The 19,075-nt window shown below is 39.8% G+C and overlaps 2 protein-coding genes across 3 annotated transcripts; both read right to left on the bottom strand.

Annotated features, from left to right (window-relative positions):
* Positions 1-421: 421 nt before the first annotated feature.
* Positions 422-14,438, bottom strand: cd4-1 (CD4-1 molecule). 2 transcript variants are annotated; one of them, XM_040165778.2, is made up of 12 exons: positions 14,273-14,438; positions 7,391-7,510; positions 6,725-6,778; positions 4,490-4,552; positions 4,228-4,395; positions 3,999-4,139; positions 3,349-3,591; positions 2,886-3,254; positions 1,836-2,084; positions 1,590-1,690; positions 1,448-1,491; positions 422-1,273 (listed from the first exon to the last, which is right to left on the bottom strand). In XM_040165778.2, the coding sequence occupies exons 4-12, from the start codon at positions 4,545-4,547 to the stop codon at positions 1,243-1,245; spliced, it is 1,404 nt and encodes a 467-aa protein (XP_040021712.2). In that variant the 5' UTR covers positions 4,548-4,552; positions 6,725-6,778; positions 7,391-7,510; positions 14,273-14,438; the 3' UTR covers positions 422-1,242. The 2 variants fall into 2 exon arrangements, with proteins under 2 accessions (XP_040021712.2, XP_040021713.2); XM_040165779.2 differs by having other exon boundaries at positions 1,448-1,488; positions 14,273-14,407.
* An 877-nt stretch (positions 14,439-15,315) lies between these two features.
* Positions 15,316-18,955, bottom strand: LOC120810859 (uncharacterized). The gene is made up of 9 exons (XM_040165828.2): positions 18,737-18,955; positions 17,800-17,841; positions 17,419-17,574; positions 17,200-17,337; positions 16,644-16,790; positions 16,449-16,532; positions 16,202-16,338; positions 16,002-16,066; positions 15,316-15,787 (listed from the first exon to the last, which is right to left on the bottom strand). Exons 2-9 carry the CDS (start codon positions 17,825-17,827, stop codon positions 15,703-15,705), a joined length of 840 nt encoding a protein of 279 aa, XP_040021762.2. The 5' UTR covers positions 17,828-17,841; positions 18,737-18,955; the 3' UTR covers positions 15,316-15,702.
* Between the last annotated feature and the right edge of the window lie 120 nt (positions 18,956-19,075).

Genomic DNA, 19,075 nt, shown 5'->3' with positions numbered 1-19,075 from the left:
AAAAGTTCTAAAAAGTTTTGCATCTGGTTCAAAAAGTCTTTAATCTTGATTTGAAGCGGCTGACTTGCAGCTTCCTGGGATTTTGTTCCAGATATGTGGAACAGAAAGAGGACCCGTCCCAGACGACCTGAGGGGTCATGATGCTTTGTAAGGTATCATCAGGTCACGTGTATTTTGGACCAAAACCATTCAGGGCTTTACAAACCAACAGCAGGATTTTAAAGTAAATTCTTTGTTTAAAAATTCACAACTGAAGTTTTGTCTGATTTTTAGCTTTGTACAGAAACTCAACAAGATTTGGAAATACTTTCCATGCATTCATCTTCAGTTGACTGAACTATTGTACCAAATACCTGAAAAATGCTTGTTTAGTTTATAAACACAATATGTACAAGTTAACTGAGAAAAGATCAGATGGATATTTGTTTGAGAGTTAATAAAGGTGATTACATTTTATTGAAGGATCATCATTATCCGAGTCAGGATATCCAGAAATAGCAAAGATTCTCTCTCATGAACAAACATCAGTCACACAGACACATCTCATCCTTTACCCGAGTCGCTATAATGAGTGAACACACCGCCTAAAGAGCCTAAAACCAATCCAATTTACATCTTATTTTACACAAAAAAACTCATCTCACTTTGGCGTGCTGAAATCAGAGGCAACAACGTGACCACGTGTCCGGTGGTCTGGATGGAGAGGACTCAGACCAGGTCTAAAATGTTCCCTGTTCCTTCTTGTATCCGTGAGACGGACCCATCCCGCTGCAGGACCACCAAAAAATGCACTAAGAGTGCTCAGCTGGGTATCTAGTACCAACAAATGCTCATTTTTATATATTTGCTTATAGGGAAAAAGTTGAAAAAGTAACAAGTGTTATCAGTCATAAAAAAAGACTATAGATGGCAACAATGTGGATAAAATAAAAGCATAATATAAACGGTTCAACAGTAATATCACAAACAATAATGTTAAAATTCTGATTAAATGAAGCATAGAGCAATCCTCTGGAATATAAATCACATGTGACATTAGAAATATAAAAACAATCCAAAAATGGCAGACATGGACTACTGAATTACACCTCAGTGATAAACCAATCTCTGACATGAACTTTGTCTTATTAACACAGCCGACAGAGTTTCATGGTTCAGTGGATAGGTCAAAGAAATCCATCTCTTCTAAACAGAAACTCAATTCGTTCCGGTGTCCTCTTGAAAATGTCACTCTTGGAGATATCATGTTCTGTAGAATCCTCTGGGTTTGGGGCTGTAACATAACAAATAAAAGGTTTCTTGTTACATTATAGAAAGGGACACAGAGCTCCCAAAAAGCAAAGTGCAGATGGTGATTTTGCTAATTGTTTATTTCTTTATGAAACACCTATTGGCTATAAGATTGTCTTGAGTCATTTCAGGAGACCAGGAAATAATTGTTACGTACGTTTTGCACTTGCAGAGTCGACGGCTGAGGTGCGTCATCCTCTGCTAATGTAATCAGCACACAGAGAGACACACAACTCTTAATGCCACATTAACAGACCAGTGCGATCCAACAGAAAGGAATAGGAATGGTTTAACTGTACTTGTCTGCGTCTGTAGAGGATGAATGCCAGGATGAGTAGGAGGATTACGATGACTGCGGCACCACAAATGACCACCAGCATCCACAAACTCAATTTGGGTTCTGCATTCAACAGAAACAGAGCGGCGTCAAGCAGCATGTAGAACAAACAGCACATCATGTGACGCTTTGTGTTGCAAAAGCGATCGTGGCCACAAGGCCACGCCAGTGTCATATTTCCTGCTCCCCTCTCACTTCCTGCACTCACCGATTTTCAGCGTGATCTCGGCCGACGTCAGCAGCGCGCCGCTTTGCCACAGCTCACATCTCCACTTTCCGCCGTCTGCCGTCCCCACTTCTGGGACGGTGAAGTGGGCGAGGTGCCGGTCAGGCGTCAGGGACGACTGTTCGGGCGGAACCCACTTCAGTTGCAGGTCAGAGGGCGTCGGATGGCCAACGCTGCAGGTCAAGTTGAGCTGCTGGCCAGAAATTAAGTCTGTTCCTGGAGAGGAGGTGACTGAAGAGACGGAGAGGAAGAAGTGCAAACAGAATAAAAATACGATGAGCACGGGAAGATTTGGCAGGCTGGAAAAGTCCTTTGGTCTCTTTTCCTCTACATGTGAATCTGACTGAGCAGCTGTTGCTGCAGTGCGCCAGCCGAACCTGCCAAGCTTCAGGGGGAGAAACTTTTTTGTCAAAAGACAGACGAGAAACCGAAGAACATGACGGCATCGATGTGAAAAGCGCACAACCGCTCAGTCGTAAAACCACAAAGACGAGTTCAATGTGGCTTGGTTGAGGATTGAACCGGTTCCAGGGGGGAGCAAGTCGCAGCAGGACCCCAGAGAGAAGCTCAGGGGACCCATTTTCACCAGATTGGCCCTTTTCTTGGACTAGTTTTGGTGTTTCTGGTTAAATGATAACTAAAATAAAAAATTAAATGCTCTTATTTTAGAGCATAAATCCTCAGAATACACAGTCCAATTTAAATGAATTGTGTTATCAGCCTCTAACGGCGGTGGGAAAGCTTGTTATTCCCCATAAAAACAATGGAGCTAGACAAGTGTATTAGCCACTGAATTAAAAATGTCACACCAGGGACGTTTCCAAATAAACTCTGCAGCAGAGAGATGAAAACCGAGCAGAAACAGCGAGTAGACAAATCAACGGCTACCTCTTACTTCTGAATGACAATTAAAAAGGAAAAAATAAACCAGATAAATTAGGACAGTGCGATAACAACAAGGAATGAATGTCATGTTGGGAGTGAGTGCATCACTGAGCTGGCCGGTGTACAAAGCAATGCACTTTGACTTACTTTGCAGCACCTTTACGTGCACCGTCCTGTTCAGCAACACGCCGTTTTTAAATTTCATGGTGCACACATAATCTCCTTGGTCTTCTTCATTCCCTCGGCTTCTGGTCAAAGACAGATTTCCTTTTTGAAGGTCTGCTGCAGAGCGTAGTTCTCTGTTTTGGTCTTTCTCCCAGGTGAGTGGATCCTTCAGAGAGAGGGAGAAGAGCCTCTGTGGAGTCCGGCCTGATTCGGGGACAAAGTGCCAGTGAACTTCTTGGAGGCCCTTCGCTTTGATTTGTTGCCACGAGATGTGAGCGGGGAGGGAACAGGGCACGGTGAGAGGCCAGGATTTCGACGTGTATTGAGGACGTAAAAGACCGGGGGAGAGGTCTAAACAGGGAGGAAAAGAGAGATATAATGACAAAGTTATCTTACTACTGTAAAACAAGTGCATGCACACATGCACACATACGCAGTCACTCACCTAAAACCGTAACAGAAACTTTGGCCTTGTTCTCTTTTTTATCATTTGTCACAACACAAATCCACTGGCCACTGTCTTGACTCGTTACTTTCAGAGTCAGTGGTGCTGGACCTTTTTTAATTTTCTCTCCCGAGGGATTCAGCCACTGTATCTGTGGGTCCTTGTGACCTTGGAGAGTCTGTGCGGAGCAGGACAAAGTCAGCGAGTCCCCCGGCAGCAGAGGAGAGGATGGGGTCACACTCACTAGGAAACAGAATGGAAATTATTAAAATTATTGAGGGTAAGACCTTTTCTGAATGTGGTAGGTAATTTAATATTTTCTCTTCTATGTTATACATCAAAAATCAAGTTTGATGAAGAAAAAAAAGGTTATTGAGTAACAAAACGGCCTTGTTGTTTAGCTGAATCACCTTCAAAAGCATAATGTTATGTCTGAAATAAAAATTGAGCATGAAAACAGAATAAATATTCTACGTATTGCGAAGAACAGATTTTATAAAGATACTAGATTTGATCAAAATACATCCTCCTATGGATTATGTTCCTACATAGATTACAAATGTAAAGAAAGTACAAGAGTCAACTGTCCTTTCATATGTAAATATTGCAAGGTGACTAAACTGGGCTGGTCACAATATTCTAACTCTTACCTGTGAATTTGAGAAGTTTATATTTGGTTGGTGTACCACTAGGACCGCGTTTAAAGACAAAAGTCTCAAAGTCTGTTTCTTGTACGTCTTTGATGATCAACGAGTCACGGGACAAGGACAATCTGCCTTTCCATCGGTCATCTGCATGGGAAGAATTAAATGGCGGTTCCTGTCAAAAATACCTTAATGAGTTTTATTATATCCGTCAATAGCTCAATGCATTGTTCACCTGAAAATGTCCCCGATCCGCCTAAAGGATTGCGCCAGGCAAGAGTTTTGACATCATTTGCCCTGTCTTCAAGCTGCCAGTACACATAATGTCCTAAAAAATCATCAATCTCTGGAGGCTTAATGGTAGCCGTCTCTCCCAGCTGAGCATATATCACCTCCAGTGCGCCTAAGAGAGGGAGAAGGATGTTATTCGTTACTGCACAAAGCCAAACTGTCCTAAAGTCAAAATAAAGGAATCATTTGCAATCAGTGTGTCTCACCCGTGAAGGACGTGAGCGCAGCCAGCAGGAGGAAGACGGGGTGAAAAACATTCCTCATTTCGTCTGAAAAGCATTTTTTTGAAGAATACAGAAAACATATTGAAATAGATTAAGTACAATGATAATAATAATATTATTAATAAACCTTATTCATATTGTGTCTTCCACCCATACAATGTAGCTCAGAGCTCAAATTAATTTGTAAGAGTGCTGTTGTATTGACATTGAAATCGATGCGATGTTCTCTCTTTCTTGTTTTATAGTTATAGTAAGACCAGAGAAGAGATGAACCAAGGTGACGGCTGACGTTTAATTTCTGCGTTGGAAAGTTTCAGAGAGATTTCTTAAGTTTAAATCTAACAGCTAATTTTCTCTCAGTGAAACATTTTTTGCAACAATGTTTAGATCTCATTTCCCTCAAATTATGTTGTTTTTTTGCCATCCAAGGCGTTATCCATCTTTAAGAGATCCACTGGTTTAGGCTGTTCGGGTCTGGAGATAAAAACACAACTCTGTTAGTCCACAAAGCTGTGAAATGTCATGCATGTTGTTAAATCATTTGGAGAGTAGGAGCGTGTACAGTTTAACGCCTGCAAACTGCTGCGACTGAGTTTAACTAACACCTCTATGACAATTAAACTTTCCATTTTACAAACAGATAACTTGTTCTGGTTCAATTTGCAGACAGAAAAAAAGTGTCAATAACAATACTAATACTAGTAATAACAACAATAATATTAAATTCTGAATAAAAAACAGTGTTACTATTTATGTGTATCTACTCTTGCTGCACAGAGAATTCATTCAGCAGGAAGTAAAGTTTGGTCTGTGGTGGTCTCAGATTCAGAGAGATTCGAGGGGATGAAAGCAAGAGAGCTGAGAGAGTTGAGAGTAGGCGGCCTGCGGTGGGTTTTTGAACGAGGGAAGAGAGACGGAGCGCACGCCACGTTGTGGTGGGCCTTGATTTAGTTAAGCTGCAGATTCTTATCCCGATCCTCCCTCTCTGCCTGTCACACCCCCTCTCTTCCTCCCTCGTTCCACGAAAGGCGGATCTCTTCGCGCTTAAAGAGAGAAAAGGAAGGAGACCACAGCCCCGGCAGCAGCCTTAGACTGTGGTTCAAAGGTAGAAGTTTCTCCCTTATCTCTCTTTCACTCTCCCCCTACACCTATTTAATCTTGATGGTTTGTACAGTATATGATTGTGCAAAAAAAACGTTGTTGTTGTTTTTATATTGATTTGACCACACAAATTAAGACCCCAAAGACCCCAAAATCAATCCATAGATAAATTACAGATTTTTGACCGTAGATGTAACATCGAATATGCATAACATGCCTCAAGAATAAATCAATTATATTGAATAAATAGAGTAGATACAATGGGCTCTTATGATTTGTACTTGCCTAAAATTTCCAAAACTTAATTTATAAAGATTCATAAAGAGGAGAAAAGGCTTAAGTGATGGATGAGTAACTTTTGATTGTTTGCACATTTGGTGTATTTCTATCTCGCATGATGCATTACAAAACACTTTTCAACATCGCATTTTCTCAATGATTTGTATTTAGGGTTAACAAATATTTTTGTGGTACGATTACCAACATTTTAAAGCGCTGGTGGTTCAGTGCTACGATCCAAGCCATGAAACCTCTGTCCGACCAAAGGCCGTTGCTGCGTGCCATCCCTCCTCCTGCCCCCATTGTTTCCTGTCAGATAAATAATGTTCCCAAAAAGACTCCTCAAAAAGTTCTTTATCTCACCTTGAGAGGCAAAACGACACAAACGACCCACAATGTCCCGTAAAAAAAGAATTATAGCCTTCATCATAAAAGTATCAGGACTAATATTTAAAACGTATGAAGGTCACAAGGTATATTTTACTTCACTCGTGCCAACACAGACATCGATAAAAGTATTTCATGGTGATAAAATTGTACGATCATCCGTCTCGTTCCTGCCTCAAGGAAAGTAACAATGAACATTCAACTCTGAGGTGAAGTGTGTCAAGGAGGAAACGACTCAAAGCAAATAGATTAAGTATCTTTACAAACTATCTGTAAAAGATCAAAGATTGTAAAGATGTGAATATAGAAATGCATTAGATATTTATTAGATAGACGATAAATAATATTGCATTATTATCTCACTGAGATCAGCGTTTATAAGACGGTGGTGGAAGTGGAGACTGGAGACAGATGATAACTGAAGATATTAGACGTTGAAAGTGGCATCACCTGGGGAGCTGAAACCCAGAAACCGAGAGGGTCACAGGTGCAGTCGGGATGGAGCTTCAACATCAAGCGGGGATGGAGGAGAGAGGCAGAAAAAAGGAGTAGTATGACGGCATAATTCATTGATTAAACGGCCTCTGCTTTTCACATAACTGAATTTAACATATTTTGTCTTTACATCTCAAGGGATTACACACAGATATAGTTTACAGGTCTGATACGGAAAACAATGGATGCGCCAACCGCCGTTAATCTAAACATATTTAGTTCAGATTGCTATATTTGAACGTCTTTTACAATTATTCTTTAAAGGTCTATACAAAATAAATGCAATGATACTTCGTGTTTCTAATATGTAAATTGTGTGTGCAGCGAGTTTGTCATTTTGTGTTGTCCAGAAGGAATACAACAATTACAACAAAAGTGTTATTATATTTGAGCAATTTTATGAAAAAAAAATATTTTTGTTTTTTTGCCACTGTAATTAGATGAATGTATAAAACTAGGTTCTTTCAGCCTCCGCTGGACATACAGATATAATAATAAATAAATATTATCATTCGACAGAAAAATGATTATATTTATATAAATGTAAATGTATAAATGCTTTGACATTTGGAAACAGATATATACTTAGCAAAACATTTTTTTAAATTACATTATACTCACATCTGTTGTTGAGCGCTGTGTCCCTTTGTGCTCTGACCCCGAGTTGGTTGGAAATGTTGAATATCTATCAAACGAACTTGCTTTTTTAGTGGCGTCGCACCTCCCTCCTCTCCGATTGGTCTGGAAACCAAACGCACAGTCATCAACAAAAGCCGAAAGGAGAATAATGATCTTTGATTGGTTGTTGCAAAGGACGAGGACAAGAGCTCTTAAGATATTAAACAGCAAAACACTTAATCTTTTAAAAATCCATGCTTCATATTATATCATATCATACATTATATCATTTGGGCAGTGTAATGGTGAAATATATCAATTAGTAAGTTAATTAGTATATTTATTATATAGTTTGTTCCTTTTTACCTCTGAATCTGTCCAACAAATAATCCTAAATGGTTAAATTTGTTATTTGAGTTTCTGTCTGATAATAATCTCCAGGGATTCATTATCTATCTTCGGAATGTTTTAAACAGCACTTGGGCGGGTTACGGCCTTATTTATTAGGATTGCTCAGTGGATTTTCCTCATGTCAGATAATCGTACTGATTTAGATACATAATTAGTTCATCAGAATAAAAGCCATGGAGTGCTGAACCAAGCAGCTGAAAAGGGAAGTGAAAAAGGAGAAGTTTCTAAAAAGAAACCGTGGATTATTTAGTTTAGGAGAATTCATCTTGCGGCTATAAGGGGAAACGTGATCACGTGAGTTTAATATTCCCGCAAAACAATAAAAATATATCAAGAGAGTTCAAAATCAACTGTGTCATTTCCATACTGACCCACATTGAAATATTGTTCATTGAATCACTTTAACATTGATTACGTCTTTAGTGTAAATCTCATGTCTCTGATATACAGGCGTCATACTGTTTCCCTTTTTAGTCTTCAGATTACAATAATTAATCTTAATAGATCATATTAATGTAAATTCTTGTACCACTTTTACCATTTTCCGCCTGACAACGATATATATACTTTGCTCGCCATTGGAACATAATGTCCCTCGTCAAAATGGTCGAGCTGCTCTTACGTATGTGAAGAAAACACGGATCATCGACCTGTATTTTTCATCACTGTTTGTTAACTTCACATAGAAGCTGCATTTTTTAAATCGCAAAGTTCTTTTGGCTGCTCCAAAATGTATGTGTACAATTTTACACACATTTCCTTTTAGTTCAGCACGCCATGTTTGAATGTTTGATTGTAAAAAAGGAATTCGACTTGAGTTTAAAAAAAAGTTGGGAGAAGATTCCACCGACGGTCCGCAAGGCTGGAAGAGATTAACAGCTGTGAGTAAATGTTTTCATCCGATGGAATTCTCGTTTTCTCTTCCAATTAAATGGTATTCGATGATAATATGCGAGCCAATCCGAATTAACCAAGCAAATGAGCGCAGCCGGGGTTTTAACAAACAAACTCGCAAATGCAAAGTGCCGGTTCCGGCTCTGTGATATTTTTCCCTCAATAAATACTAATCTTGTGTGGCTGCTTTTGTGGACTCCTGATCAGTTGTATTTGGCTTTTTCTTAGAGAACATCTACTGTTCATTCTAAAGTAAAAGACGGTTTCACTTCTAAACATCTGCTTGTGTTTATCTCCACTCTTAACCTTCTGTAGATTCCCGTCTGCACTCAATACGGCCGTAATAAAACATCTGTGCCTCTCCCTCTTTGTTTGTCTGTGACAGCCCTTTGGGAATTTCACTGAAATAAGACACAAAACTGTTACACTATCACTTTACTGCACTGCCAGGAGTTAATACAAAGGGCAACGAAAACCCTCAAACAGACGCTCATACTTTTAAAACTTTTTGGAAAGGGGACTAAGTGTAAATTAAACTGCAATGGCACCAAACGTCGCATGAGTTTCTTTCTTTTATGCTGAGCTCACAACCACCAATAAATATGTTTATTCGTGAATAAAATCACTCAAGGATGCTTGTAAAATGTGGCACTTAATGTTGCAGAAGAAGCCAGAAAACAATACAATCCAGACGGCTTGAAGTTTTAAGTCATTGAAGTATAATTTCTTCATTTTAGGCATTTTGAGGCTAAGCTAACTGATGACATCTCTGGGGATCATTAAGGGACTGGAGCTGCACAAACACACTGCCGAGGTGGTTTAGAAAGATGAACCACAACAAGGACAAAGCAAACATCTCACACTCGTCTCATGTGTCTCTCTGAGGTTTGTCGGCCTGACTCCGTACTGTCTTCATGAAGCGCTCACACCTGCTTCTGCTCCCTCCGAGCCTCAAACACAACCAGCCTTTTCTTCGCTCCGCGCAACCAAAGTTATGGCCGCCAAAAGTGAGACATTCACTTTCCAGGGGCGGCCATGTTTACCTGGGGAGCAATCTGGGCATAAATGTGTAGGAAAGTAAATGTTCACGTTGATGCTGATTTCAGTGGATTCTGTTTGTTGAACTGTGGTTTGGATGGAAAACACCTGAAAGTGAGGACTCCCTCATTAGTAACACACCTGACGAGGCGTTTCATTACTGAAAGAGAAATAGACTCAAAGTGTGGGCCACACGCAAGAAGGAAGGAGTGATTCACCCATTTGATATGTATCTCAGGCTTCCTCACCCTCCTTACAGTCCTTCTGAGGATTCCCCTCACCGTGAAATCTCAAATCTTCTGCTTTTTTGGTGTGTTTTAAACTTTTTAGCTCAGACAAATTGTGTTCGATTGAACAGAGGCAGGTAGCCCAACATGCTGGAGGCCGTCTGCAGCCCTGCGTGTGCGGGAATGTACAAGGTGTGATATTTTAAAAACAAACAAAATGTCAGTGGAAAAGAGGCCGAGAATCAGAAACAAGTGACATTCTGCTCATTGACTGAAAAGACGTTTCGTCGCGTGGGGAAAGTTCATTCAAGATTCTTTGAAACTTTAGATTTGTGAGACAATAGATGTGTCTCCCACTCACCACTGCAACGACATCGTTCGTACACATCGATGCCCATTTTTTTGTTTCGTTACTGTATTGCACGTGGGCAGCTGCATCGTTTCTTCAGAATGGAAAAATAAGCTATTTTTGTTAGAAGTGTTTTAAGTGTCATGGTTTCATGTCAAGTCAGGTTTGTGTTATATTCCTGAGAGGTTCCAACTGAATTCCTCTCATTTAGTTGTTGGTAACATAAAGCTGATTCTATGGAGTTGTTGGTGAAATCATATCATCGTTTCCGTGGTTGAAGTCACTACATTCCTGTAACTAATCAGTTCGACTGGATTATACATTCACTTATTGTCAGAATCAGACATCTCGTAAGTAATAAACCACAAAACTGCTGAATAGAAACTGCTGTGCTACATCAAGGTTTTAGACCTTTTATAGTTTAGGTATTAGCTATTGTTTATTGTCTCTACAAAGTATTCTAGATTACAAGTATAGTCCACTGCGCACAGATAAGAAACTATTGTTATTTACGTACAGTACACAAAGCAATAGTGTTGCAATGTAGATGCTACAGTGACCGACATGCACAGGTGCACACATCTGTTTAACCATTATGTTTCATTTCCTGGTTCAAAGCACTTTATCGCTGGTCTTCTGGTGAGCATCGCCTTGCTCGGCAGTTTAAAGTCACGTACGTTTGATACACGCTGGAGAGGCATCACTCTGTGTCTGTCACCTGGTTACAAGCGAAACGGCAAAGTAGAAAATAAAGTATAAATCTGAGACGGATCAGTGGTCCATCACAGCGAACCAGTTGTTCAAGCACTAAAACCTGCATTTAACTCCAGACAAACGTGAGGGGAGTTTACAGCAGATTATTTTCAGTCAAAGGGCCGTGCGTTATTTAGAAATAACTGCGCTGTTTACACCTGCGGTTGGTGGCCAGGTGAATGTTTGTTGACTGTCTGAGAACTCGCACATCAACCCGCTGAATGTTGCACCTGTTCAGAAGCTGCTCACTGGCACAATATGGCACCAACATCTGCCAGATGTTTACATGGCTTTGTGGAACAAACACGAACGCTTTATATTACTCATACATTGTGTATGTCACGGTTGTCTCAGGAACTGGATACGTGCTCCTGGTGGAATGATGCCCGAGTGGAAATTACAAGAGGGAGGGAGACACACTGGTTCCGAAATATCAGTTTCGCTTTGAATGATTGTGTGTGTTTGTGTGGGATCGTTGCTGAAAGGCAAACGGTGAGAAAGAGGACTGAGTAATAGCCTTGCAAAGGGAATCCCGATGTCTCATAAGAAAACACTTCCAAAGATGTTATATTTTCATAACAATGCAAGGGGAACACAGCTTAGTAATCACCTCAAGGAGAGACAATGAAGTACACGCTGAGAGGGGAAAAAGAGTGCGTTTTTTTGTGTATTTATAAATGAAGTTGTTCATAAAACCATTTCATAATTTTGGCTCTGCACCCTGAACGTAAAGAAATAGTTTGCTGTGACCATGCGGCCCTTTTGTTTATCGATACATCTGATTACGTCCTGATGAACGTACTAAAACAGGGAAGGCTCACCTCATTTTACTAAATGAGTCACTACGACTGCAACTGGACAGCGACGCGCAACATCGTGGCTGTCAGCTGACCTCTGACCTCTCAGTGGTCAAAGTCATATTGAGACAAAAATCATTAAGGTTTTTACAACAACCGGGTAAAAAATTGCTGCCGGTAATTATCGTCCACGGACTTCAATCACTCACAACAAACCTGGAGACAAATGTTGAATAGAAAACTCTAAATATTGTAGGTTGTTGTTGTAGTTGTCTTTTCAAAAAAGAAAAAGAAAAAACATAAATGTATAAAGATATAACTTTATGATATTTGGTTGATGTGAACCCTACCAAATTAAAGAAGAACATCGATCTTTGAATCGTATTTCTTAATTCCAAAGTGCATGTGCGTGAAGAACAGTACGAGACTTTGAACAGACTGAAATGTGCACACAAAACATAATAGTCACACACAAAATGTCCTCCGTATGGACACAGAATATTACATCCTATGGGACGCCTCACGGGACTTGTTTTAATTTGATGGGTGTTTAATTTGAGTGGTTATTAATGAGGAATGGACCAACATAGAAGATGTTAGCAGATTAATACCATTAAATAAACTGAAAGGGAGGAATGAGGGGAAGCAGATTTACAAATGCAAAGACTAAAAGAACAGATAAAAACCATCACAAAACACAAAATATAGGAACGTGAGGTAAAAGTTTAGAAATAAAGGGTTAATAGCTGATCCGTTGCTTTTCAACGCAGCAAAGAAACGTTACATAGAAATGTGCAAAATGTACAAAATGTGGAGGTGCATTTGTCAATGTATACGCGCGGTACAATGACCATCTTCAAGTCATTCAGCTGCCGGCTAACATATTTGTATAAAATCACGTCAAACCGGCCATTTGTTAATGTCCCTTATGTGGATATTATTCACGTTTATGTGGATATTATTTACGTTTATGTGGATATTATTCACTTTTATGTGGATATTATTTACGTTTATGTGGATATTATTCACGTTTATGTGGATATTATTTAGAACATTCTCTGTGTTTATATTATTCGGATAACAAGCAAATCGTATGCGGATCCTGTACAGACCGCCGTATTGGGATGGATGACATTACTAGTATTTGTAAAATATATTTCAAAATGACAAACCATTAATTAGTTTTATTTCATATTGATCAACAGGACATGAAGGAATTTGATAAATGGTTTGAGTTTCTACCAAACATGGACCCCAAATGAGTTTTTAGCTTTTCTACGGAGCAGAACTTTGAATTATTAAAACCCCCTGCACCGAGGTCCCACTGTTTATGTGGATCAATGTGCGTCTGGTTAAGTTACATTACACTTAATAATAATAAATGCTGTATGCCACTTCAATGTGACATGTAGAATTCAGCACGCACATATGTGTCAACAGCATAACCGCATTTCTTCAGGAATTGTTGGAGACATATTTTTAGCTAATAAGGCAACTCCTCCTCCGTATACAGCATTTGCAATAAATAGCAATATAAATGTCCTTTGACCCATTACAGGACTTAGTATTTCAGTATCAGCGAGTTGTTTGAATGAAAAACGTTAAACTTTTAAAGCTACACGATCATCGTTCATGTTTGTCACTTTGAAGGCCTCTAAGTTTCACCCCTTAGCAACAGCGGACACCAACAGTTAACAGTTTGCTATATCCTGTGTTAATACTACATATTTCCAGCTATCTCCTCCATAACATCTGTTTGTGTGTCAATCCAGTACAACGCCCCATTGATTGCAAAATCAACAAAACGGCGCATTTGCTGTTGCATAAGTTCTGAACTTTACGCTTCAAGAAAGCGAATAAGAAAGGATTCTATTTTAGGCCTTTCTGATTTAAGATTTTGAAATCCTTCCTCATGAGCATCAAACACAAAGAGAGTCATCGGGGGGCAATAAACACATCGAGGCTGACACATTAAAACGATTATTTCAGGCTCATGATAAAACGAGTCATCTCTTATCCTCTTAGATTTAATATCAGGAGACGTTCAGCCAAAACAAGTTTTACAGCTCAAAGTTTTTCTTAGAATTATAATTATTTGAGATAATTTGTGTCAGTTTGAGGGGAATTAAGAACAAGACAGAGGAAAACAAACCATGGCCAAGACAACACAAAACCATCAGTGTGTTGCTTGAGGGCCGGCAGGAGAGCAGGTTTGAGCCCCTCGGTGCCCTTTGCTTCTGTCAACAAGAGAGCATCTTCGGCAGAGTTCGCCAGTATTTGTAGAACCTTTTTTCGCCTCATGTACAAACTAGGCTATGCTGCCGTATGCCGACTTCTCCCAGTGACAGAAGCCCTTAAATCAACTCCCAAAACCAGTAGAACGCTGTGTGAATGCAGCATGTTTAGAAGTACTCACATGTGATGTTCTCAGTGCAGCGATGATTTGAGCTCTGACATTTGGTAGACTGTGTGCAGTGCAGGTGGCTCTTTCGCTGACACACACACGCGCACACACAGACACACAAACACACACTCACGCTCATACACAGGAAGTCAGACACCACTATGATCCCATCCTTTCTGTTACATGCTGAATGGATTACAAAGAGTTATAGTGCGACACACGCGCACACACACACACACCTACACACAATGTAAAAGTCGGAAAAGTTTGTTACAAAATACCAGAATTCCTTAACTCATACAAGGTATCATACATCCTTTCACTTTTGCACAGTACATACAAATATGTATTTATGTATGTATGTGTGTATATGTATTGGTACTGTGTGTGTGTGTGTGTGTGTGTGTGTGTGTGTGTGTGTGTGTGTGTGTCTCTATGTTTGTATGTGCAGTATGTATGTATACATATATATCTATAGATATAGATATATAGATGTGTGTATGTATGTATGAATGTATGTCATTGGTGGTCTTGTGTTACTGTGTGTACCAGGTGTTTACTGTGTGCCAACACCTGCATTATTTCTGCACCAGTTGTGGGGAATCCAGTGCTTCTGAAGCAACACAGGCAGTTTAAGGTTTATTCAAGAGCATTTAATATTATGAGAAACAAGTTGGTTACAAGTTATAATCTTTAACATTTATATATTTTTAAAGCCTTTAGGGTCATTATGGCCTTTCTTCCCTGAACTAAGATTAAACATGAACACAGTGTCTCTATAATTACTGCTTTGAAAGTAGTTTGAATCGTTACTGACGGACGTCCTTGCACTGTTTTGGAAACACCGCAGTGAGTATTCACAGGGAACAATACGCATTTTACTTTTTGTAATTTTATCTCACCGATCACAATTTGCTTTTGTGTTTATTGAAAGAGGAAAACTACATATAACATCATTACAGTTATCTAATATTGAATTTACCCATCATGGAAAAACAGTAAACATATGGACATATTTTGGCATCTACCCGATGCACATAAACACAAGAAAGGTCTTTCAAAATCAACTCAATTTATTTTTCAATGGAGAGCGCAAAGACGTCCTGTCTTCTTTACAAGTTAACATGAGGCATGAATGACAAAAACAAGCACAGGCTGACGTTGTTCTCCTTTGCAGTGGAGGAGCATATTTGCATTCAGTTCACTGTTTAAAACTTCAAAGCGCCCACATCATTACATTTGATTTTTATTTTTCATCTTGAGCATTAAAAAAGCAAACTTACATTCGTGATGCATTCACACAAGGGCTCTCTCTCTCTCTCTCTCTCTCTCTCTCTCTCTCTCTCTTTATCTATTTCTCACTGTCCCTTCCTCTCAATCTCGCTCTTCATGTTTCTCTTTCTTCATGTTTGTCTCTCCTTTCTTTCCATCGGCCTTTCATGTCACAGCTTTAGCAGGGGTTGCAGACGGGCGGCTGGTTGCTTCTCTCGCCGGCGTCCTTGCCGCGGTTTCGCTGCAGCTGCTGGGCTGCGATAACGAGAGGAAAGAAGAGAAGTTTTCACACTAATTACGCCACAATAATGAAGCACTCGGTAAAAGGCACAGTGAAAATGAAGGTCAAACAGTCATTCATATAAAGTGAATGGAGTCTATAAGAAAGCATCTGTAAAGTGAATAGATAGAGCTGGAGGGGAGATGCAGTCATTTATTTACTAGACAGAAGCCGGTTAGGAAGATTTACCAGTTACACTGGCAGTACTTCTTCGGCTGCAGTTGCTGTCGTCCATTCTTCATCGTTATTTTTCTCTGTAGCGGAAAGAAATTAAATCACACTACAATGATTTTGTTTGCTTCAGTCATCCGCCTCCCTTCATCCCACCCACTAAGTCCAATCCCCAGAGCAGCACGTGCAGATTCCCTGTGTGATTTTTCATCACCAACCTTCTTTCTTTTGAACCTCTTGCACAGGACAATGACGATGACCAGGAGGAACACCACGACCAGGCAGCCTAGTCCAACTGCGACCCAAATCCACCAGTTGAGGCCCAGCAGAACAAGAGGTGGAGGCGGAGTGACAGCTGGTTGAGCCATGAAAACACACCATTGGAAAGAAGCGGGGAGTCAATGACACGTGGAGTACAGAATCCCCGTTGTTGTTGTTGTTGTTGAGCGCGGATGGAGGGTTTACCCGAGGGACCGCAGTCGAGGCAGGTTGGCGTCGGGCCGGGCTTTGGTCCTTGGGAAGGGGATGGTGGACTTTCAGGAGCCGGTTCTGAAGTAAAAACACAGCACATCTCGTGCTCACTCGTCGGGAGCTTTTGACGGCGTTAAATCCACGTGAAAAAAACCGAGAACAAACATTTGGTGAAAGCCGGTGTCCGACCTTGAACTTTTCTGATCAGGTTGTGTTTGTGCGTCACCCCGGCGTGGGAGAACGTACACTCCCAGATCCCTGCAGAGCGGTCCACAGATTTGAGTGACCCAGAGTGTGAACGTCCATCCTTTACCCCACAGTGGCTGTTGTCCCAGACTATCACAGAAAGGGGGAGCGGGTACGTGGAAGAAGATCAGAGAGAAATAGAGAGTTGAGGTCCTCATTCTTATCATAGGGAACGTGGAACGCCCTTTGGGCGTGATAAAAACATTTAAATGAAAGTAAAGTGCTTTTACTGCACAAAGAACTGCTTAGCCGGGAGCTTTCGAAACGTTTGAAGGCGTAACTCTTTCATAGGGGGGGGGGGGGCAATGTTAAAGACTATTTTACTCAATTCCAAGAATAATCACTTAATTTGAAAAATTTGTATCAATCTAATAATATAAATGGGAAGGGTTTATTATCTGTTACACAATAAAATGAGTACCAATACAAATATGTAATAAACATGCACTTTTAATTTTCGTTGTAACGATGAGATTTTATTTGTATGTCTTCAGCTCACCTGAGACCACAAGAAGTGTTTGTTCTTCACGTTTCCGATCTGCTGTGCAAATGAACGTTCCGGTATCTTCTTCCTTCACATTAACGATCTCTAGGTCTGTATTCCTCACCTTTGTCCTTTGGATAATTTTAGCTGACCCTAAAACAGAACATACATTGAGTGGGATTAACGACATTTCAACTGTTGTTTTTTCAAGTGTTGCCTAAAGTCCGTCTGTACCTTTGCGAGGCAAGCCGGACATTGAAACACTGTGTATCAGGTCATTTCCCTGATGCCACTGCAGGGTTTTGAAGGTCTTGACCCCACACTCCAAGGTGACCTTTTGCCCGGGACTTATGAGGACCACTTTGCTCGCAGCAGAAAGAGAAGCAAGCGCTGAAGAGAGAAGATCACGTTCATGAAGCACTTTTCACTTTATTCAAAGGATATTTATTCAAAGGAAAAACAGGAAATTCTGTGTATACAGACAAAGACAAAACTGTGTTATTGTAATATATTTGACTACTATTGGATTGGATATATATATGTCCAATATATGTCAATAACTATATATGAGTTAAAAAGGCAGTTAATCAGGTTAAATCTGGGATTTTTACTCACCAAACCCAAACAACACAATGGTTTTCATTTTAAAAGTAGGATCTGAGTGGAAAAAGTAACACAAATTTCAGTGAAGATAAAAGTATTTAATGTATAATGCAGTAGTTCACGGTGTCAAAGAGATATCACACAGCTTCTGTTTGAGACAAGCACTTCCCCAAAAAACATGTCATCCATAACCACCGAGCTAGCTTTCTACTTCCTTCCTCACTCTACCTCTTGTATTACGAATGTAAAACTGCAAACTTGCATAAAAATAAAAATAAAATGTCACCAGGAAAATTCCATCTTGTGTTTCGGCTCTTTGAAAATGAATTAACACGCTCAAGAATGCATGAAGAAATTTGATGTCATAATTTTTCATTTCTTACTGATACGGCAAAGAGTGAAAAAATGTCGTGCAATTCAGACGAATCCTAATCAGTGTTTTCATTACGGTTTAATGAATTTCAAAGTCTGAAGTACACATTCCAGTTTAAATATTTAGTCATAAATCATATCTTTGGTTTAGTGGATAACCAAAACGGGCAATATAATTAGTAAATACTTAAAACTAACTAGCTCTCCTTTAAACTCCTTTCAATGTTTTTTCTTTTGTGAGGCAAACGTTTAATATTGAGATAAGATAGAATCAGCTTTAGAATCCGCCTTCATACATACAGACCTCAGGCTTTTACACGAGGGTGCATACATTTTTTTTGTCATATTTAACCTATAATCTTACACGTTGGTTTCCAAACAAATTGTAGTTTTATTAGAGATATAATAGGACACGCAACAACCTATAAGGTACATTTTTATAACTAAGGTGATTCATCGATGACGTTAAGATCGACATTGCGGTAAAAAAAAGGCAGATTTGGAATAGTGACTTTAAACCCAATATTTGCAGCTAACTATGTAAAACTTGATTTCACAATCTAGTTTGAGATCTTACCTTATTTTAAAGCAGTGCAGTCGTAACTGAAGGCTTTCCTCGTCCTTACTTCATCAAAAGCCAAAGCACAAGGATACAGAAAGTGTAAAGAGGCGGAAGAACGAACACGCTCTTTGGCGTTGTGGGCCGATGCCAAATCTTCGCTCTTTGTGGCTTCTGCTCCTCGTGCTGGTGTTCTCTCACAAACTAGGCCATGGATCCTCTACATACAACAGGTTGGGTTTTTTTTTACATGAAGCTGAGAACTCTTCTCAGTGGTTCACTTTTAATCAAAAGCAGCTGGGAAACAAACACAGAAGGGAAACGCTGAATGTAAATAAGAACACTATGAAGACTGCT

This window comes from Gasterosteus aculeatus, chromosome 20 (genome assembly GCF_964276395.1).
Source record: "Gasterosteus aculeatus chromosome 20, fGasAcu3.hap1.1, whole genome shotgun sequence".
Classification (NCBI taxonomy): domain Eukaryota; kingdom Metazoa; phylum Chordata; class Actinopteri; order Perciformes; family Gasterosteidae; genus Gasterosteus; species Gasterosteus aculeatus.
The sequence above is the reverse complement of the archived record's forward strand: the minus strand, read 5'-3'. Positions and strand labels throughout refer to the sequence as shown.

What these genes read in the sequence shown, in the direction of transcription:
- LOC120810859 (XM_040165828.2), bottom strand. Translation starts at nt 17,827, where the DNA reads ATGAAAACCATTGTGTTGTTTGGGTTTG. An exon ending in CATTGTGTTGTTTGGGTTTG is followed by an intron (nt 17,575 to 17,799) that starts GTGAGTAAAAAT and finishes TTCTCTCTTCAG; the next exon opens with CGCTTGCTTCTCTTTCTGCT. An exon ending in AAGTACTGCCAGTGTAACTG is followed by an intron (nt 15,788 to 16,001) that starts GTAAATCTTCCT and finishes TCGTTATCGCAG; the next exon opens with CCCAGCAGCTGCAGCGAAAC.
- cd4-1 (XM_040165778.2), bottom strand. Translation starts at nt 4,547, where the DNA reads ATGAGGAATGTTTTTCACCCCGTCTTCCTCCTGCTGGCTGCGCTCACG. An exon ending in GCACGTAAAGGTGCTGCAAA is followed by an intron (nt 2,085 to 2,885) that starts GTAAGTCAAAGT and finishes CCGTCTCTTCAG; the next exon opens with TCACCTCCTCTCCAGGAACA. An exon ending in CGAGATCACGCTGAAAATCG is followed by an intron (nt 1,691 to 1,835) that starts GTGAGTGCAGGA and finishes TGTTGAATGCAG; the next exon opens with AACCCAAATTGAGTTTGTGG.